Here is a 22,332-nt window from a genome sequence, read left to right on the forward strand (position 1 = left end):
ATTGACCCATAATATGGGAAAGATCAAAATTCAGTTTCCAGTCTCATGTATCCCGCAGGCTCTTCTCACTGGCGCGTTCCAGCTCTCTTTTTTTCCCCACAATAAAATTAAAAGTTTTTTGTTTCTTCCTGTTCTCCCTATTGTCTCTTTTGTTCAAGCAATATTAAATACTAGACTCTGAGACAATTCACAAAAGACAAAATAGTTTTGCTACAGGTGAACTGGGATATATATGGCAGATCTGGGTCTTTGTAGTCTTCTTGCCATTTACTGTTATCTGTCGTATGGGAGCAGTAATAAAGCTGCCCCCAAATCGGAATTCATTCTCATACGGAATGCAATAGGCTAAACATAAGTTAATGAACAGATCGTTTGAAGCTGTACATTTGTTATTATTTCATCATTTGAGATAAAGGATTCCACTGTGAAAACAGATGGTGTCTGACATGTCTGTATTTATTCCAAAAGTTATATTTTTCTGCCATTTTCAACTGCATGCTTTCCATATGCAAATAAATAGTTGTAAATGTGGAACGGAAATACTAGAAAAACGTAACGAAATGCAGCAGCTGAAAGCTGAGAAGTCAGGAGCGTGGAGAGGAACTAACTTGAGCAATAAGCAGTTGATAGCGTTGTAGCTCGTGAATCTCTGAGTGCCGCGCGTGTCGCCGGTCCCGCCTGGCGTGGGAATCGCAGTGTTTGGGGCGTCATCCCGCCGCTGGGAGCTGAGGCTGCCTTGCCGTTTCTGCAGCTTCCTCAGGAGCTCGGCGTTAAATGCTGATGCTCACCAAGATGAGCGTGAAAAGGATGGATACAGAGTCTAGTATTGCAAAATATGAGTTAATATCTGTTAGAAAAGTGAACCAAAAGGGGCAAGTAAGAGGCATCTGTTACCTTAGAATTTCAGCTCTAACTTAAGCGTAGGAAATCTGCTTTAAAGCTTGAGTCATTAAGTGCGTTTCTTCCATTTATTTTTCAGAGAAAGCAAGCCCAGTTCTATGAAAACATTGTGAAAGTGATAAGACCTAAACCAGATTATTTTGCTGTTGGATACTATGGCCAGGGATTTCCTACATTCATACGGGTAAGTGTTCACCCTTTTCCACAAATGATAGCCAGGTCTCTTGCTTTGGAACCTTTACTCCATTTGGAGAAATTACCGATACCAGTATGTTATTTACGGTCTGTCTGACATTCCTTTGCCTATGGTGGTTGTGTTTGAGCTCTGTAAAACAGACAGTTTTTCTTTTCCAATATGAAATTAGTAGACTTTCTGTAGAGAAGCGTTTTCTTCGGACATACCCAATGCTTTATACTTCTTCGGGATTCACAGCACTAGAAATGAAGATGTTGCCAGTCTGTAAAACAGGGTAATAACCAGCACCATGTGAAATGGTGTCGTTTTTGCCTGACAGGTAGGTGTGAATGGTAGAGAAGTCTTTGTGTACGTGATCACGTTTTCACGTGAGCGTCCTTTCCAGCACAGTCTCTAAAATGGAAGTTGAATGTCACGGCGTCAGCTTTGTATACTGCTGCTGCTTTTCTCTATGTGCTAGTGGCAAGTTTTTTTGCATGTTGACCGCTTAAAGGAGTTGTTACACACGGAGACGTGCATGTTATCTTTAAATGCAGTCTTTTATCATAAATATTCATGAGTCATGCGTCTATTTGAAACAGGTCACTTAGTTCATGACAGTAATGAAAGTCTAGTATCGTTTTAGATTTTTTCCACTGATACGGAAATTGTTGCGGAGTTGAGCTAGTGGTTAGCTGGGGGACATCTAAACTCCATCTGTATCATGAGTCTCTGGACTATGTCCTCTACTTGGTAGTCTGCGACATGGAAATAATACGTTAGCTATTTAGCTACTCTGCTGCTCTTATCTATCTTAAAAGCTGAGGATTTTCAGTTTAGGAAGAATCTGTCTCCAAACCCCTATGGAAGAGTTCCAGTAGATTAAGGCAGTTCAAGAGACAGAAGAATAAAATTACTTTTGCTCCAGAAGACTCAGAGATTCAGTCTCAGGGGCTGCTAGTGGGTTTCCTCCTGGAAATACTTAAGAGATGAGTTCCTGAATATAACCGAGTAATTCCATTTTAACACTCACATATTATGCCATAATAAATACCAAGGGTAAGCCCAGGTAAATGCTAAAGTCTGGCTCAGTGGATAAATCCAGTGAATGTTGATTAAGCTGGTTTTATCAGTTTGCTTGTGGTCGGCTGGTTCCTTCAGATATATTTATGATGTATTAAAAGTGTGCAAAGTAAAGAAAAAAACATGATGATTTCAGAAGAGAGTTGTCTTAGAGTGAACCTCCCTCATGGAAATCTTATGATCAGATATTTGCACAGAAACTTAAAATGTTTTCGGAAAAGAAGGGAAAGGTTTGCAAAAAACCTCAAGAGATAAAATACTTACTCCAAGTAATCCGGAGTTCATTTGGAAGAAGTCTGCTGCTCTTCAAATAAATAATCAGGACATTAGAGAAGTATTGTTTTCCCATTAGATCCAGCCTCAAATGGATTCCTGTGAAAAATAAACGAGTCTGCTCCAGAGGTCCGGTGGAGTGGCAGCAGAACTGAACGCATCCCCTGCCCGTTGGTCTGTGTTGTGTTTGACATTAGTCTAGTCCAAAATATGAATGGCATTCAGAAGAGTTTGTAAAATGTGCCCCCGTTCTGTATATTCAGAGAGCAGCTACTACAGTTCGTGCTAATGCGTAAATGAAAGCAGAGGGAGATGGGTAGATGGATCCAGTGTTTAATGTTGACTGGGAAAATCCAATAAAGTCACCAAGAGGTGCAGCCCAAGCATTCATTGCATGGACATAGCTGAAGGTCACAAAGTCCAGCAGTGGAGAAAATTTCTATGTCATCCTATCAGCAAACAGTGAAGTGTCATCCAAAATCTTGGTCAAAATGGGGAGCAAGGAGGAAATACAGGGGTAAGCTAGGTAATGAAGTATTTCATATCATATATGAGTCCTTTTCCACAAACTAACCAAAGATCATGTTGAAGAAGTAGAAGTTCTTGAATTATCCCATGAAGAAGCAGATGCATGTGGCTTTTCATACGTTCTGGGGTGCTGCATTACAGATATACTTATGCCATTTATACATCCTGATAAGCGCAGCTAATTCTCAGTTCTTCTGAGCTGAAAGGAATAAAACTGACCCTGGGCAGTTTCTGCCAGGCTAAGTCTGTATTTTGGAGCATGCGTTGTGTGCAAACTATTAAACGCAAATTGGAAGACAAGCTCTGATTCGTTAGCCCACTCTGTTTGGTCTCCAAATTATGGCCAGGCAACTCTTGCCAAAGAGGCTGTGACTATTGAGTGAAGTGGCAGGATCATCAGCACCCAGATCTGCCCTAAAGCTTATGAAATGCAATTCTGCATTTTGTCAGAGCCATATGTTAGTAACAGACACAAATCCATGATGGTGTGAAAGCTACTGTGGTTTTTGAATCAAAAGACTGATGCTAAAGAGATGATGATGCGAAAAACCAAGAATTACTGTCACGTTTGAAGTACACGTCAAGCATTGTACATGAAACATTCTTTTATCAAGCGTCAAACAGCAAAGATGTTTGTTTATGGTACATTAAATAAGAAAAGTTTATTCAGAAGTCTTTAAAATCTTAATTTTCTCTTAGGTTTTACCAGGCAAAAAAATATTTGTTATCAGGTAGGAAGGAGTCATTGCTGAGAGCAAGCAGCCTGATTCTCTGGAAAATAATTGAATTAATATTTTATGCTGCTCCTATAGAGAAGGCTCGCGTTAAAAAGTAATCTTCAAGACTACGTAACAGAATGCGTGATAAAATCACGGATAACTTTACGGAGAGTATCGTGGCTGTGATTCATTGTGAAATTTGACCCACGTCCGGTCGCTCGCGGCAGAGGGCATATTACCCTCTGCAGCCATGGTAGGCGTCCAGTGGGTTAGAGCTGCTACCGAGAGCGTGATCGTCCCGGGACGGCAGGAGAGGCAGCGGGCTGCCGCGAGCGTTTGAGTGAGGGGGCTGGGGGGTAGCTGGCTGCAGCTCCTGCCCCAGCCGTGTATTTCCATGCGGAAAACGTGCAGAGTACAGCGCGCGATTTTCCAGCTGGAGCTCTGTGTTAAGTTGTATAGTCCAAGGGATACAGCGCAGAATAGCGTTAATCTGCTTTATTGATATTGAACTGCTTTTTCTCGTCACAACTGAATAATTTCTTTGTAAGTGCAGGAAAACTTATGTTGTAGCAAAGGCTTGAGGATTGGTCAGTTTGTAATAAATGAGCGAGAAAAACTCGCTGTTTGGCTATTAAGTGCCTTGCTGAATGAGAAAATTCTCAATACAAGTTTTTTCTCCTATTGTAATTCTCCCCGTGAATTATAATACACTTCCTGGACATTTGCCCTTCATGTTTTTTCAAATAGAGAGTATTGTTTTCATCTATTTTGAGTTTCAACAGACAGCGTTGCAGAACTAAACCTGATAGGGTAAAGGTAAATTAATTCATCTTTTTTCAGCTGAATTCATAACACTTTTTTATAATAAATGCTATATAATTTTCTCACCAGGTGTTAATTCTGAGATGAATAATAAACTTAAGCTTAAGCATATTCAGACTCAGGTGTTGCATTCATGTCAAAACTTACTTTAATATGTTTGATCAGTTTACAAATATGCATATTTTCTTTAGAATTTAATGTCTTCAGTACATATGTGGACTGTATAAAATATATCTTGATTTTCTTTATTGTTAGCAGAAGAAATCAATACATAGAAATGCAATATATGATAATCTGAAGGTGATGCTGTGTTCAGACAACTGCACTCTGGCAAAACTCTAATAGACTAATATGAAGTCTACAGTGTACAAGTCTTTCCAAAAAAAGCTGGTGTCTTTGGACCTACATACTGAAGTTGACCTCATTTCTCGTCTATAATTATCTCTGCTACTCTTGCTTGCTCCTGTCACTGCCCTTTTAATACGTGGAGAGGGAGCGCCTACTTCTGTTTATTTACTTCCATTCTTGCTTTGGAAGATGGATAAGAGGACTTTAGGGAGATCTTGGATTTCATGGACATTATAATTTTTCTTAATACTTTTTCCATGGGCTGCTATGCCATAGATCCTTTGAATCATGTGTTTAGATCCCGGTGAATTCAGTGGGGCTTACACACGCGCTTAAAGGTAAGCACGTGCTCCGTGGTCTTAATACTGAACGGGAGTTACGGAAATGCATCCCTGCTTCATCGAATTGGGGCCAAATATTTGTAAACGATTATATCGTAGTGTTAGGAATGTGAAATATCTCCTCACTGGACCAACGTTTCAGCGGTCCTGGTTCGCTCCTGTGAATGCTGCTAAAAGGATTTTGCCTCTCAATCTGTTTGCAGAACAAAGTGTTCATCTACCGGGGCAAGGAGTACGAGCGCCGCGAAGACTTTGAAGCGAGGTTGTTAACGCAGTTTCCAAACGCGGAAAAAATGAAAACAACCTCTCCACCAGGCGATGACATTAAAAACTCCTCCGGCCAGTGTATCCTTGTATTTCTGCGCGCCGAAGCCCCTGTTAGCGCCCGGGCTGGGTGTTCGTGGCCGCGGGAGCAGGGGGCTGCTGCCCTTCTGCCTTCGCCAGTGCCACACGTTAACCTGGTTGTTGTAGGACTCTTATCCGCTGTCCCGTTGAGCCGTCTGTTTTGCATGAAATTGTCTTTTTCCAGTTCTTAACCCTTGAACGCAGATATTCAGTGCTTTACTGTAAAGCCAAAACTTGATTTACCGCCTAAGTTTCACAAGCCAGTGTCGGAACAAATCGTGAGGTGAGTTTTGGTGGCTTTCGCGATTTTATCACTCTCCCTTCTAACACTTAAATTAGTTCTTTGTATAACAAATGTTAGATATAGTGACTAGGTCTTCCAGTCTGTCCATAAGCAATAAACGAAAATATTTTGTACATGTGAAAGGCAAACTTAGTGAGGAGGAGTGCGCTGGGTCTCGATTCCTTAACGTGACGCCCCCGTTTAGTAGTCGCCACCGGTTAATAAGTAATAAAAACTGAGGGAAGGCAGAGCATGGTTATATGGACATTTTGATCAGGGGCGGGATGAGTTTGCAGCCCCTCTGCAGACGGTACCTTGAACACTGCCCTCAGCTGACTTGTGCAACTGCTTCGGGGCTGCTTAGTCAATGAGATTAGCACGATCAACTCTATTTTTAAATAATTTAGAAAAGGTTGTGTTGTTACGGATAGTTGGGTGTTCTCTTGTTTGTTTGGGTAATGTTTTGGGGAAGTGTGTTTTGCGTGTTCCTCTGTAAGTATGCAGCCAAGGAACGCAGGGACTGCACTGATGTTTCAGAGCTATTTTTCCTATTAGGAGAGGTCCTGTGTAACCCACTGGAAAACCCTCGTCCCACAGACATTTTATACTCACACATAAACTTTTTTGCTAGAAATAGACTTTAGCAACAATTCCTAAACTGAAAATATTTGATGCTGATTATGCTTTTCCTGTTTTTTTTTTCTTCCAGTTTCTATAGGGTCAATGAAGTCCAGCGGTTTGAGTATTCACGCCCTGTTCGAAAAGGAGAGAAAAATCCAGATAATGAATTTGCGGTAAAAAAAAAAAAAAAAAGCATATTTTGGGGTTTTGTTTATTCCCCTCCATTCTGAGAATCTGAACCATTCTTTGTTTTGGTTATTTAAAAATAGATTCTAGGTTTAAATGTGATTGTGTTTGCTACAAGCTCAATAAAAAAACAATTTATCATGTTCTGTTTTATGCCAGTGGAAAAAAAATGCACAAAGCTATATTTAGTTTGTTAAAAACTGTTTTGAGAAAGAAGTTCAAAACTGTTAGGCTTTAAAATATAGATATCTCCTGCTGAAACCTCTCTTGCCCTGAGGATTCTAGTCAGGCATCTTCTAAAACCAATCTTTTTGCAGCAATCTTTTTTTTTTTCCCCCATATGTTTCATCTAATGGTCAATAAAACTCATTTGCGGTTGTATTCCTCAAAATGTTTACAGCAGGAGGCATAAAATTGATTACCTTTTTTTTATAGACATCGTTTTATTCACAGTGGTTCTAGGAGGAGCAGTTAGTAGTAATGTAGTAGTAATTAAAATGTTAAATTCATTCATCATTTCTTAAGCAAAGAACTTAGTTTTCTGTGTAGGAGTGGGGCCTAATCGAATCCGTGTCCTAATGAATGCTGAGGATTTGATTTACTACAGCAAAGACTGGGTATTCTTTCGGAGAGTCCTTTCGTTCCTCCGGCCTCTTTTGGTGGCTGTTCCATCAAAGCGGCTCATTTGCTAATCTGGAGGGGTTTAGCTGAGAAGGTGGGAAATGCCCTTTTTCGGAAGCCATAACGCTAAACCGGAGTGCTATAGTTCATCATATATTCTGAGTACAGGTGAAATATTTAGGCATATTTAAATCATTTTGAAAACTCATCTTCTGTTACTGGGAGATGGAATGAACAATTCTGGTTTTAAAAAGCCTCCTATAAATAAGATGAACTATTAACATATGCCAGTCCTAACAAAATCAGGTTCACATTTTCAACATCTGTTAGGAACCAAGTATGCAGACATGAAGAAAAGTTAAATCGTGTTAAATGATGTTAAATCATCAATCCTTAAATTCAAAACAGCAAAAAGATGTGAAAATAAAGCCATTGCATTTCACAGCAGTTTACATCGCAGAAGCACCGAATAATTCAGGTTGGGGCCTCAAGGTCAGCAGGGGACCTCAGGAGGGTCCGGTGCAACCGGCTGCTCAGGGCTTTTATCCAGTTGGGTCTTGAAACCTCCATGGATGGAGATGGTGCGGCCTCTCCAGGGATCCTGTCCCAGTGTTCGTCTGCCTTCATGGGAATAAAGCTTTTCCTTATGTCAAGATGTTGTGGTTTTATGGAAGATAGTCCTTTAAAGCTCTGGAAGTTAAACTAAAAAAAATGCCCGTCCAGTAGAAACAGGTGGATCTTTTACATAATGTTCTGCTCTTGTTAAGAGAGCAACGTTTCTCTGCTAAATAACGTATAGGTGTCAGCGTGCCACACCACGCTCAGATTTAAATCAGCGCTATTCAGTCGTCTCTCCAAACCGAGATTCTGCGTGAACCTTCCTCTTTAATGCCTGTTATGCTGCAGTTCCTTCTTCTGATGGTAATGGTTTAAGTCTGGGTTTAAGGTAAAAGCTGTCCGTCTGATAACGTGAGGTTTGTGTCCCATCTGCAGAATATGTGGATTGAGAGAACCATCTACGTGACAGCCTATAAACTGCCCGGGATTCTGAGGTGGTTTGAAGTCAAATCGGTTTTCATGGTAAGATCAATTTTGCTTTATTGAAATTGCATAAAAGAACGTGGTTTTTATACAGTTAGCGAACATTTATATTTCTGCACAACTGCGCTTGAGTGAACAACCAATCAATGCGGCTACGTTTGACATCCGAACACAAAGGAAACTTGCTGGTCTGCTGCGGACGCGGATTATTGACCTCGGGGGGCTAAAGTAATGCTCTTCCACTCCTGGTACTGAGAAGTGAGCGGGCCTGAGTCTTCAGAGCTTTAGGGCAAGGTCCGATAAAGGCCTTGAAATACTTCTATAAAGTACTTCCAGCTTTCAGCAGGTGAGCCACGAAAGCCGGTGGTGCTAGCCATGTCCCTGAGATGAAGGAGGACCTGAGATACAGTAGGAGAACCCTATTATATAAAAACCAATCTGCATCCTGGAGAAGAGAATTTAGGTATTTTGATTGCAATTTATGCAAAATATACCATAAACCAGCTGCATCGTACGTGTCTGAATTTCTTCTCTACTTACCATTTCTGATTAAAGATTCTTTTTATGTTGCTTTTTTTCCATAGTTAGCTAAAATGTACCCTAGCAACCTCACTAACTCAAAAATATGCATTTCTCTGGTTGTACCACTTACACTGTTTAGATAAGACATGTCCATTAAATGTCTTAAAGATTAAATTATTCTTATGCAGCTATAATTTTTAAGTAGCAATAAAAACATTGTTACTGCAGTCTTTAAATCTCCCTTGTGAGGCTTATTTTTAAAGGGAAAGAACAATTTGCATATGATTAATTAAAACCTTTTTCACTGCTCCATTGAGGTTATGTTGGACAGTTGTATTTAGATGAACAGAAGTAATGCAGAAAATTACTATGGTATCTATAGTAACAGAATATGAATGTGATATTTGACAGTAATAGACAACTGTATAAAACACAGTGAATTTTTAATGAATTTTGCGTTTTCAATATAATCCTGATAGAGAAGATTGTATTTATCTTCCTGATTGCCAAAAGTGTTGTTTATAAGGGCTGGCAAATCTGATGAAAGTCTGTTTTCCTTACGAGTTAAGAATAGAGCCTGACAGGCTGCTTTATGCAAGCAATTTGTATACATGCACCTTTAACGCTATGCTTGTCACAGAAATGTGCATAAATCCTGGGAGAGTGCTTTCTATAAGCTTTTTGTAAGTAAGGATTATATTAGTCACACAGTTGAAAAATGACACCAGGAGGGGACTTAATAATACGTGCGAAGACAGCAAAGGATAACTTTTGACCCAGCTCTGGCGTAGTTACTCCAAAATTGGTATTGACTTTCTTCAGGACTGCTGTCAGCTACAATGCTAGAAGCACGATCACCGAGCCTGCATCTCTCTAATGCTAAATTTTGATTATGGATACAAATATTATTGCTATTTTACTGCGCACAGTGAATTAAAATGCCTGTGACCATTTTATATTTTACTGATGCAGCTAGAACACCTTTAAATGAAAAGGTGAGATTGTAGCACATCAGTGATAAGAGAGGCCCGAGTAATTTAGTAAATGCAATGTATTATGTTACACAAGCAATAGAAATGTGCATCATTTTCTCAAATGTATTTTTTTAATTATTTTAATTATTTCTGAGCAGTTTTAGCTAAACTTTTTCAGTTGGTTCATTATCTACAAGGAATTTGTTGTGTACATTCTTTATTCTGAATCTAATTTGCTTTAGTTGGACCCAAACAATTTTAGAGGAAAAATTTGCTGAAACTGGATTTTGAATTATAGTTAGTGAGTTTAAAAAAGCACAATTACTAATCTATACTTTGTTTTGATGTTTAATCTTTGAAGTGTTGCAAATATGTATCAGGAGTATATAATTTTTTCTTTGCCATAAATAGATTGTTTAGTGCCTGGAGTTAGCAAGCTGCTTGGAATAAAGTTCATAATTACAAGTATAGAAATTTGTAATAAATAGCTTTCAACAAGGTCCAAGGCACAGTTTATAGTAGGCTGGAAACTACAACCCTCCATCTGCTTTTAGAAAACTGGGAGAGAGAATTGGCTGAATGGTAGAAGAAAGGAGAGCGAGAAAGAAAGCCGTGATTGCTGACACAGAAAAGTTAAAAAGATGTCTGTCAGCTCAATGAGTGCTAATTTCTATAGATATTCAAGAGCTTTAAAAGCAATGGTTCATCAACAAATTACTGGATAGCTATAAACCCGTTAATAAAAATGACAAGAGTCCTAAATTTAGCATGTGATGTTCACAACACAGCTCGAACGGTTCTTGACGGATGAAATGCCGACCAGGGTCTTGCTTATTCCGTCCGGCTCTAGCTGTCAGAGGCAGTCGCCTCGCCGGCGTTCGAGCCTGGGCTGGGGAGCGGACCGAACGGCACCGTTCGGCCTGTTGCCTTCCCTCCTTGAAATAATTCACCCGGCATACTTTTAAAAATGCTAATTAAAACATCCTTGATGTAATCAGGTGGCAGGTGTACGAGTAACAGCCAAAGAGGTTTGATTATAAGTGGTTCTCAGCAACATGTTAAGCAACTGATAGCTAGGTAGAAGTGCTGCTTTGTTTATGTAGCATTTATGTAAATGAGGGTGTAATCAAATATACGCTTGCATTTGCCTCACAGGCCCCAATTAACCTTTCTTTTCTATTCCTACCACATCATTTTTTAAATGCAAGTAGGCTATGGCTGCAGCCTTCCAAGGAGGACTTTCTGTGTCATAGGTTGCTGGTTAGTGGAGTTTTGTTTAGCCTGCTCCCTAAATAGGCATATTTTAGGTACGTTTTACATATTTTAACCTGTTTTTCGATATGAACAACCGCCATTCCCAAAGACACAGTATCTGGTCATAAATAATAGCCGGAGATCAGTCAATTAAAATAAACCAAGTTTTACACAGTATGAGAGCTACCTCACCCCGTTAAGGCATCTGAGGGTCTCTCTTCATTGAAGGCAAGACTATCTGAGAAAGAAATTTCATGCTTCAGTTATCTAAGTTAGGGAGAAGAAAACGTGACCTTGCGGAAGAAAGCGTGGTGGATAGTGTAGAAGCCATCTCTTCAAGATATGAAACTCTATTTCCCTGGAAGTACACCAAAATAATCACTGCAAAAATACCTTCCTGATTTCTGAGCTTCTTAACATTACATTTTCCATCAGAAAATCCACATTAAGTTATTATTTCTTTCTTACTGTTGCATTAAGCTGGATTTTTCTTTGTACTTCTAAAACTTATCAGTTCTTAATCCGTGACGTTCTCCATAGTCTTTCAAAAAAAAGTCATGAGTCCTGTCAGAGCTGTTCTAAATTTTTTGCTCTGTTACGCTTCCAAGATCTGTTCTCTGCTATAGCAGTGAAATTCATTTAACTTTCTCCATTGATATTGATAATCATACCAGTTATCATGATATATAGATACACACACCAAACATTTAACTGTCCAAAACAACCCTTTCTACTAATTACTGGTTAAAATATCTTTTGTTGTGAAATTTCTGAAGTGTTTTGAACCATGGTGGTTGGGTGGACAGCCAGTTCTGTTGAAGTCGCCTGGCCGGTAAAAACTCGATTCCTTAATTAAAACCTCCTCTTGTTGTTGTTTTAGGTTGAAATCAGTCCACTGGAAAATGCAATAGAAACTATGCAGTTAACAAACGATAAGATCAATAACATGATTCAACAACATCTAAATGATCCAAATCTACCTATTAACCCTCTCTCTATGCTACTTAATGGCATTGTGGATCCTGCGGTCATGGGAGGGTTCACAAACTACGAAAAGGTAATGTCAAAATCAACTGTCCTGTCCTACATCACCTCCTTGGACCTGCGCTCTCCTGTGATGCTGTAGAAAGCGTGTGCATTCTTCAACGTCTTCTGTGTGTTTCTGATATTTCTGGATACATTTTTGCCTTTCTAAATTTGAAGTAGAAGATGCTTAGCAGCAAGCGTATTTTAGCTGCCAGAAAATTCACGCAGGCATGTGGTAGATGATTGCTCACTGGAGTTACAAACTGAGATTGATGACATCTTAAATCGCGCGCTAATGCAATTGGACATCGGAGCCAAAGCAGGAATTTCTGGGTGAACTTCAGTGACCAAAGTAGCTGATTGCAGTTTTCTCATTTGCTTTCAAATACATGAGTTTATAAAGATTAATCAAGTAATAGAGATGACTTCTGAGATACCAACCAATTGCAAATCTCTCTAAATAATCTTAATGGCTTGTTACAAGTAAACTGTTAAAAATTATATGGGACAAGATATTAACATCGGGAAACTATAAGCACTGTATTAATTATTCATATTGTGAAAATTGATCATATTAAGCGGGCATACACAGGCAACTTGTCTTAATAACGTACATGAAGTAAGTATATGCTGATTTAAGCTGCCATCGGATCGTTTCTGTCCTTCGGTAACTCTGGCCCACCTCATCTACCAAGAGCTCCTGTGCAAGAGTAATGCACAAGCCGAATTGCTCAGCGGTGCTGCAGATTCGGTCTTCTTCACCATGCAATCATCTGCCCACTTTACCAATCGCAAAAGATGGATGTCTTAATCTTAAGATATGGTTAAATTATATCTCTCTTTCCTTGATTTTCAACTTGTATTCATAGCCGTTGCTGCTGTTTTGTAACGCTCTCGGTTTGATTCATTTATCTTTGCTTCAGGTAGTTATTCTGCGGTAGTAGGTGTCAATTCATTTTCTGAAATAACTGCTCATTTTTCTCTCTTGTGTAGGCTTTTTTTACTGAAAAATATATGCACGAGCATCCGGAAGACCATGACAAGATTGAAAAACTGAAGGATCTGATAGCTTGGCAGGTAAAAATTTTTAAGTCAGGTTGGTCAAGGGCCAGCTGCCCTGCAAAGGCAGCTTGGTGTCACTTTTGAGAAAATTCAGACATCAAACTGTTCACCCTGTATACACTTCCTTGACATTTAAAACTGTCTTGGAACATGAGCTAAAGTTCATCTTTTCAAATATGACATAATTTGTCATTTGATAAACCCACAAGTAACAAACATGATTAACCTTTTCTTTTTTTTTTTAACCACATATAGTGAAAAAATATCGCACGTCCCTGAAATGAGAAAAGATCCTGTATTAATGTTGGTTAGCATTACTGGCAATTCAATTTTGCATTTCAGTTTCCTAAGGTTGATTCCATAAATACTTCTAAAACTTAAGGGTTGAAATGCTTAACCCTGAACCTCACTTTCTCCTCCCCCACACACACACAGAATTTCTTCACATGTTGTCTTCTTTCTTCAAACAGCATATTTTCCTTGTGTTACGTTGTATATGTACACTTATAGTACCTTTTAGCACAGAATCTTAAATGTGGGAGTTGCTAAAATCAACCTACGTGTGGAAATAGATAGTAAATTCCTCTGGACATTCTGTGAAATGTTTGATATGTTCTCTATACAACTTAATATGGTATAAAAATACTAGTGATCCATAAATGCCATAAGGTGTGATGAAATCACCTGGTGTTTTTCTGATCATTGGCCAGAGCAGAAATCGTTTAAATATAAGTTCACACAGGTAATATTTTCTGAATGAGGAATGGAACCCAGATTTCCAGTCCAATGCCTGAAACAAAGCAGGATCCTTCTTGTATCAGGGACTGGATTTCCATGTACCAAAGAATATTTAGCAGGACAGACAGGAAACAACTCCAGTTTTGTCCCGTAGCTCTGTGCTGACCTTTTTCAGTGGTCTCAAGATAATTTTGTGGTAACTGAAAAATACCAATGTGACTAGGAATGTTTTTCCTCCAGCAGAAGAAGGTACATCATTGTCTTTTTATATTCAGTTCTGCCTTTATAATAAAGGCAATAATTTACATTTCTAGAGGATTCAATTTTAGAGGTAGTAAAACCAAAGATACAATACTAAAAACAAAAAACAAAAAATTCCTCTGAAGGCCATAAAACAGCCACTGAATAAAAACTCTCTTGGTCTGCCAAAATTCTATTTATTTTTTTTTTTTCCTGCGAGCTTTTACAGAAGATGGGATTTTAGGAGCTTTTAAGTTCTATAAAGGAAAATAATTTGATCCCAGAAGACTAACTTCATGTCAGCTCTCTGTCTTTGCCTCTAAAAGCTATATTTTAAACAAATTACAGACACATTTTTCCTCAGCAAAGATTCACTTTGCTGACATTTGTGTATTAAAATAAGACTACTATTTGAAAGTATGTATGCAGGCTGACCACATTTTGTTTTAATTAGTCAGTGGTTTAAAATACATAATTTCCCATCAGTGTTTTAGTTCCAAACTATAGGAACCGAGAAGGAGGGAGAAAAGGGTTCGAGAGAAACTATTTACGATCTGGAATGCTTTCCACTGGAAGGTCTAGCCATTTCACGGTGGAAATCAGAGCTTTTTGAATTAGCTTAGGCTTTTGGTGTACATGCTGTGTAACCTAAGACTTAAACCTCTTCGAAAAATATTTCACAGTTTTCCGAATACATATAGCATAACTTTATAGGAGGGAGGGAAGCTTGCTTCTAAATATGGGATCGTATAATGAGAGAGAGTTGTTATGGAAACTTTCCAAACAAAGTCAGGTTTGAATGCATCAATGACTTGACAGTGATTGAAAGTAAAAATGAGTTTTCATTTTTCAATAGCATGTAATGTGGTTCTTGGGGTTTTGTAATCGCATAGAGATTTTCTTTATGCAGTATAAATCAATCTGGACATACGAAATAGTAGTCTGAAAATCATATTATCAGCTGACTATTTATTGTTTTCTACCCCTTTCCCTTGCCTTTGTCTCAGTTGTCCTTTGGAATTCCTGCCTTGCAAGACATGGTCCTTTTATAATTCCTGTGAATTTTAATTGTACATTTCTTTCTGCCTGTGATTTTTTCAGCTAAATATCATTAGTAAAGTAATGTCCATTTTTGCCCAAGTTAGCGCTTTTTCACTTAGAGAAAATTGTCTCCATGCAGCTACATCATTTCAAGCTGATTTTTTATTCTAACGTGATGGTAATGAAATCCACACTGATGCTGTTAGTCAGTCCACGTTTGGCCAATGTGTTTGCAGCATACAAAACCTCGTACATCACACTAATAATCTTGTGCTACTTCTACATCACTAAAAGATTGTAGCATACAGAAGTTAACAGTTTTAAAAGCATATTTTGTCAAAAGATTTTATTTTAAGCTGTTTAATAATTAATGTTTAGGTGCCTCTTTTATACTGTTCAGACAAGCAGAAAATCAAGATCTTTTTAGAAAAATCAAGGAATAATATTAAGTTGCAATGAAACTTTACGAAATTTTAAAATCAGCAAAGAATTATGGAATAAATACTATCTGGAACTGCTTTCCTTTCTCATTGAGATACTTACTGTTACATTTGCTTTTTCATTCACCTGTCCAAAGCTGAGGGCACCCTGTTTAGGGTATTTTAAAGTAAACCCATAAGCAAACCCATCCCTTGCTCCAAAGTCAAATGAGCTGATGACAGAGTGACTGTGGCAGAATTCTGCCTCTGTCTCCTTGTGCTACAAGGATTCGTTCAGGTGGAAAATTCGGCATCACTCGTAAGCAGATTTCCCTGTGTCCATGTCCGAAAAGGAGCAGCAGGAAGAATTTTGAAGTTAGTGGAAGAAGTTGAAGCAGAAATGATAAAACAGTCTGAAAGTACTTTCTCATATAGCTGATAAATGTTTAAAATATTAGTCTTGGGCAGAGAGGGTCAAATATTCGGACCAGGAAACCTGGCAGGAATTCTGTAGCAAAGGAGTAGGAGGTTTAGGAAATTCAGCTCCTGCTAAGCTTAAGGAATTCCCCTAGGGAATAGCAAGCCGCTTCCTCCTCCTCTCCTGGTAGGTCTTCTCTCCTTTCCTTCACGTACGGTTGGTGCCTTCTCTTAGGCTGGACAAACACCTTTCTTTCAAAAAGGAAGCACTTACATTTTTTTCTGACTGCACCATTTACCTGGAAAAAAAAAAATTAGATTTTGCTTCATACGGCCTGATTTTTCTAATTTGGAGATGTCGGCTCCATAGGAAAGACTCATTAGTGCATTTCTCCTTATGAAAATGATCTCAGAGCTGTCCGCTCCATCAGCGAGTCCTTCTAAATAAATGAGCCATTTGACCACTTACCCCTTCAAAACAGGAGGGTCAGAATCTGGCCTGATACTTATGAAAATTTTCAAGCTCATTTACTTACCTAGAGCAGAGAAATTAGCTGGTTTTAATGTTTAATCTTTGTGGAGTACAAATCCATATGGCTATAAATAAAAGTGGCTACAGTGAAAAATATTGTCATTCCTTTTTTCTCCTTAAAAAGCTACCAAAGGAAGTAACAGCTGCGCCCTGTTAAATAGGAGCAAAACACATGGAATCATCTTGATAAGATTTCTTGAGCCTGTTCATCTGTAATTCATCTGTGTATTTATTATCCTCCTTACTAATAAAGCTACTCATTCTGATTGCCGCTCAGTCTTATTAGAAAAATCTGTTTTTAATCAGTATTATGATTTAATTATAAATTATTAAGAAGAAGCTGCTTAGCTTGATTGCTGTGGAGAATATCTAAGTCGGAATCAGAGCACTGTGTGGGCTGAAACGGACCTGGAAGAGGAAATGTTTTTCCTAAGCTCGAGATAGATAGAAAACTCTAATGGTGTGTCTGGATAGCTGTGGGAATGAAAATGTCTCTCTCAAAACATTTTAAAAGGTCAGCTACACCTCCACGCTATGAGCTAATTATATAATCCTGTGTTGGCATGGATATTTTGTGACAGAAGCCTTTGCAGATAAATGATTGCTTTCAGTTACCAAAGAGAATTAATTTAATTCTTTCTCTCCTGTTTTGTTCTCAGGGAAAATAAAATAATTTTACTGAGGAGAAATGCAGCTTTTTATATAGCGAGCTATAAATTTTATTAATAAATATTGCTGTGTAATGTATATGTGAGTGTCCAAGGATGTAGCTCCTTTGCAGTTTTAGAAATAGCATTCGTTAAAGCAAACATATAAATATTTTCTTCTTCGAGTTTTTGTCCTCAGGAAGCCTGGAAAAGACTAGCGTTCATAACCCAGTTTGCGAGTCGTCATTCGTCAGCGTGCCACTTTAAAGTACAGCGCGTGGGGGGGCTTGTGAACGTAACGCCGTAGGACTAGTTGTGCTCCCAGGCAAATCCGGCTGTGCCCCTCGTGCGTGATCACTGGGCAGAACGATGCAGGTGTCGATTTTAAAGGACTGTGGGTAGCAGAGGGAAAGGAAATTATGAGTGACATTGCTCAAGGACCTTTTTCACTATGTTGTGCTTCGTATGTCTTTTCTTTTATTTTTATTCCGTAAGATCTTTCATTCCTCCTGCAATATATGCAGAAAACTTGCACTAATCCTTCACTTGCCCAAGACTAGCAAACTAACTGTAATCCCGTTCTGATTCCCAGATTCCCTTCCTGGCTGAAGGCATCCGAATTCATGGGGAGAAGGTGACTGAAGCGCTGAGGCCATTCCACGAGCGGATGGAAGCCTGCTTTAAGCAGCTTAAGGAAAAAGTAGAAAAACAGTATGGCGTCAGAACTGTTGTAAGTTATCTGCAAACTTTATGCTTCAAAAGATACTTGGAATTACTGTACATTGCAGGCAACTTTGTATTTCTCTATTGTAATTCTCCCTGATTAAAAGAAGCAGTATTAATGCAGGATTGATTAAGTATCCTACAGAGCATAGCGATTTTCTTCTAGTTTAGGGGTTATAGCGGTGATGGAATTAAGTTCATTTTTGGACATGGACATACTTCTCTTAACAACCTCAAAAATTTCCAGAAGTAGGCTTCCAGAAGGTGTTGCGGTTGGGTGTGTGTTGCATCTCAGACTGGGTGTCATGTAGGGTTGTACCACTGGTGTCTCTGGTTATGAATGCTGGGATCTGTGCTGTGTCGTACCTGGGGCAGATGCGGTTGCACTCAGTGGTCTTCACTTGACACCATCAAATCATTAAATAGTGAACAGATTCTGTAAGACCTGCCCAGAAAGCTTTGCTACTTCATTTCTTGGAGTGGGAGCGATTTCGGAGGTGCCTCAATCTGTTCCTTGAAAGTCAGGGCAATTCTTCGATGTTCCATTTTTAAGGAATTGTTTTAAAAAAATTGCTATCAAGGGATCATAGCATGGTGGTTCCAGAGCTGAATGTCACCTTTGCGTTGTTTTAATTCCTTTTTTAGATGTCAGGACTGTACTGCTCTTCAGCAGTGGGCTGCTCTTAAGTGTAGTTGACGTCTCTGATTCCCCTTGCATCTCTGATTTTCCCATATTGTGCCACCACCCTACGTTTAGGGAGGCAATAGATAGCTGCTACTTGATGAGATTTAGTAGCGCTGGAGTTCACGCTTCTGTCATTCAACCAAGCTATTTTCAGTCTCTACCTCTGCTTCATCTTTAAGGCACAAACAAGAGTTTGGTGGTGTTTTGTTCTGCTTTAAATGTCTGTGTTGCACATAGGGGAGGAAAGCCAAAAGCCATCAGACACCTTCTTAATTGACAATATAACTGGTAATTCTATAAAAAGCCACATGGATCAGATGCTATTTTATGAATCAGTTTTAAAAAAGCCAGGAGTAGAGAAGCAATTGGTGTTTTAAGGCCGAGTATGCTGAGCTGATGTCCTCACTGATGATTGCTGGGGCTAGTTTTACTCTCTGTATACTGGTAGCACTGACAGTAATGTTGCATGCTGCAATTTGTAGGTTTTGTTGTGAAAGGGAAGGTAGGATGAGAAGCTTGCACATGCAACACGCGTCTTCTGACTTGTCCCCAAATTGGACTGAAGAATATCCTATAGCAGAAAACATTTCCCACCAAAAAAACGGATAAAACCAAATCATCTAGAAAAAGCAACAATTTTCTTTTAAGACTGCACAGATCCACTTCCTGACAGCAAAAGCATTTAGAAATGAAGGAAGTCACCAGCAGACCGTGAACTGGTGCACCGTTGCACGGGAGAGCCAGCTTGCCAGCGCTCATCTGCACTTGTGATTGCCGTCTCCTCTGCAGCCCTGCCTTTCCTCTGGCCCCCTGGAAGGAGGGACGGCGCTTGCACTGTAATCCCATTAACGCCCTTGTAAAAAGAAAGCCGGTGAGCAGGTCACGGCAGACGGGTCCCATCAGGGGGAGGACGTGCTATCAAATAGCAGAGGCTTAGCTGCAAGGAAACGGTGAATTCTATTGGAAAAGAAGGTTGAATTCTGTAGCGCCTTAGGAAAACACCAAATTTCATGGCTGTTGAGCTGGGGTTGGGTTGTGGCTTTTGGAGGTGCTCTGTCCATTAATGTATGTGTTTAGGCAGATGTTACTTCACCGTTTTACACGTAGCTCAGATTTTGACGGCTACCTCTTCACCCGTGAGACTAAAAACATTTGCAGTTGTGTTTTTGTCTTGTGCCTGAAAACTTGGCATCTGAAGCACAATTGCATAGAGGGGGAATCACAGGCAGAACTGGCCCCTCTTCATGCCTCTCCTGCTTTCCCATCCTTCAGTCTTCCAAGGCAAGATTATCAGATGGGAGCTCCCAGCTAGGCTGAGATTCAAGTGACTGGTCCCAGGACAGCGGAAAACTGGAGTAATATGACGTATTCCTTACTCCCCACATTATTGCTTCCCCCCCACAGCAGTCTACTCTTTATTCTGCAATCTAGTCCTTAATAAATAAAAAATAAGATTGAGAAAATGAACAAAATAGGAAAAAAATGAAAACAATTGCAAGTTCTCCAATTTTGTTTCTGTCCCTCGATGAGCAGCAATCACAAAAATGTGCATTTCGTGAAGGAATGAAGCCCCTAAGAGAGGCAGCCTAAGCACAGCCTTAAACCAAGGCTCTCTTCATCCAGCTCTGACTACGGCACTCTATTTCTACGGGTGCGGATGCTATGCCAGGGGCACGCCAGTATAAAGGGGGTCTGAATTCGGTTCCAAAGTTCTCCCCAGAAAATCCCACAGGTGTTTCAGCTAAAGAATGGATAGATAGGGATGCGGGGAGAGAGCGAGCTTTGGCTTTGCGCTCAGCCTCGCACACGGGACTTGCCCATCTTTATAGCGTCCTTGCAAGCATCATTCCATCTGCGGTCCTTTAAATGCCATCCTGCCGGTGTATTTAGGAAGACAGTATATCAAATAGTAATTTATTCCCAAGGAGAAGAGGGATATTGACGTTAACGGCACTTGCCCATCGCTTACTTCAGTAATATCCATTGGCACCGTAAGGCAGGCGCCTGGAAAGCCGGGCGCAGGTGCTGTTATCTCTCTACTTTCACTCTGCCTGCTACTAGCAGTTGTCAGGATTGATGGAGTTTTATCGCTCCTGTCTTCCTTGTACAGTGCCAATTTACCAGTAGTTGACAGGGTGGAAAATCTACCTGTAATTAAGCAGCATGAGGTTCTTGTTTGTTGTCTGAAGGAGCTCAATTATTTCGTGCATATATCAGTTATTAATGACTAACAAAGCTTGTATAAACATTCAGGACTCTAAAATTGTCGGCTCTTAAAAGAAAAACTCTTTCGAATATTTTCTTCTTAACCAAGATGTTGCTCTGTAAATTGGCTTTCTTGACATAAAGATCCTGTTAGTGCATTTTTTTCCTTTAAAAAAATCATTTCAAATGGCTTATTTTAACTATACTGAACGTCATTTCCGTTGCAGAGCTGGGTAAGAAGTTCTTTGTAAACGGTTGCTTTTTAAAGTCCAGATGTAAAAAAAAGCATGTAAATTCCACTGAAGCAAATGAAGTATGAGAAAATGTTTAAAATTGCGCGTGTACTTATAAATCGGGACCTAAATAGATCCTTTTTGTCCTTTAAATCTTCTTTAGAGTTGGTATCGCTGTCATTACACACGATTTATAATTTAATTATATTAAGAAAGAACCCGCTGAGGCTCTCGGCGTTGCTTTCGGTAGGCAGGTGTCTGCCGGCTGCGTTGCGTGCTGCGGGGAGTAAGCGGTGCGTTTCTCTGCCGCAGCCCGCGAGCCTGGACGACAGGCGAGGCAGTCGGCCCCGGTCGATGGTGCGGTCGTTCACCATGCCCTCGTCTTCCCGACCCCTCTCCGTCGCCTCGGTGTCTTCCATCTCTTCGGACAGCACGCCTTCGAGACCCGGCTCGGACGGGTAAGCCAGAAATAATCTTAAGTTAAGAGCTTGTCTTTGCAAAGCAGGATTTAGCGTGCAAATCTATGCCTTTCTAGGACTGTGAGCACATATCGCGGTATTAATCATCTTAGCCTTTACCAGCTTCTCCTCTGTAGCAGCATAAGCATTTGTTTTGTCTCATAACGAACCATGAGGTTTTTCCGGTTGGGTCCTTGCCCAGTGTGTTTTATCCCAGATGCGTTTCATCGCACAACCCCACCGACACTTCTGTGGCCCAGACTAACTGATGTGGAGTGGGGATGCCGTTGTTAAATGACAGCCTAACACTGACTACTTAAAAAGAAAATATTTATTTCTCATATAAACTTTTATCTCAGGATATACTGCTAGATTTTATATATATGTGTGTGTATATATGTATATATGTATGTATATGTGTGTATATATGTATATTATATATGTGTGCATATATGTGTATATATAATTTTTTTTACCAAGGTAAACATAATGCTGTTCTCAGTCCGGTTTAAAACAAAACAAAAAACTCCCGGCATTCGAAGAAAAATCCCCAACCAAACAGGAGCTAAATTACCACCTTTTAAAGCGTTGCAGATGGTATGGTTCAGAACTGATCTTTCGCTAAGCGTTGGATGAAACGCGTGTTCAGCCGCTCTTGTAGGGGTAAACAGGTGTAGCTTGGGAGCGGGAAGGGATTAGCTAACTGTTCAATCATTTCTTCTCACTTTTGCTGCCAGAAGCAAAGCTGCTTATGGCAAGATTGTACTTCAAGGCTTACCAAGATATTTCACATGAGACCTGGGAATTCTGTTGCTAAGCCCTGTCTCACAGTCACATCCCTCGAAAGAAAGAAAGAAAGAAGCTGTTTTC

At 39.7% G+C, this 22,332-nt stretch overlaps 1 protein-coding gene across 1 annotated transcript in view; it reads left to right on the forward strand.

Moving 5' to 3' along the window:
- DOCK1 (dedicator of cytokinesis 1) overlaps positions 1 to 22,332 on the forward strand; it is a 310,679-nt gene that overhangs the window by 265,131 nt on the left and 23,216 nt on the right. The window contains exons 40-48 of the mRNA XM_067300378.1: positions 980 to 1,084; positions 5,393 to 5,534; positions 5,739 to 5,817; positions 6,527 to 6,611; positions 8,239 to 8,325; positions 11,917 to 12,093; positions 13,056 to 13,139; positions 17,751 to 17,888; positions 21,317 to 21,462. Of these exons, the coding sequence (XP_067156479.1) occupies positions 980 to 1,084; positions 5,393 to 5,534; positions 5,739 to 5,817; positions 6,527 to 6,611; positions 8,239 to 8,325; positions 11,917 to 12,093; positions 13,056 to 13,139; positions 17,751 to 17,888; positions 21,317 to 21,462 (1,043 nt within the window). The remainder of the gene's footprint in view (positions 1 to 979; positions 1,085 to 5,392; positions 5,535 to 5,738; positions 5,818 to 6,526; positions 6,612 to 8,238; positions 8,326 to 11,916; positions 12,094 to 13,055; positions 13,140 to 17,750; positions 17,889 to 21,316; positions 21,463 to 22,332) is intronic.

Source organism: Apteryx mantelli, chromosome 7 (genome assembly GCF_036417845.1).
Source record: "Apteryx mantelli isolate bAptMan1 chromosome 7, bAptMan1.hap1, whole genome shotgun sequence".
In the NCBI taxonomy this organism is placed as follows: domain Eukaryota; kingdom Metazoa; phylum Chordata; class Aves; order Apterygiformes; family Apterygidae; genus Apteryx; species Apteryx mantelli.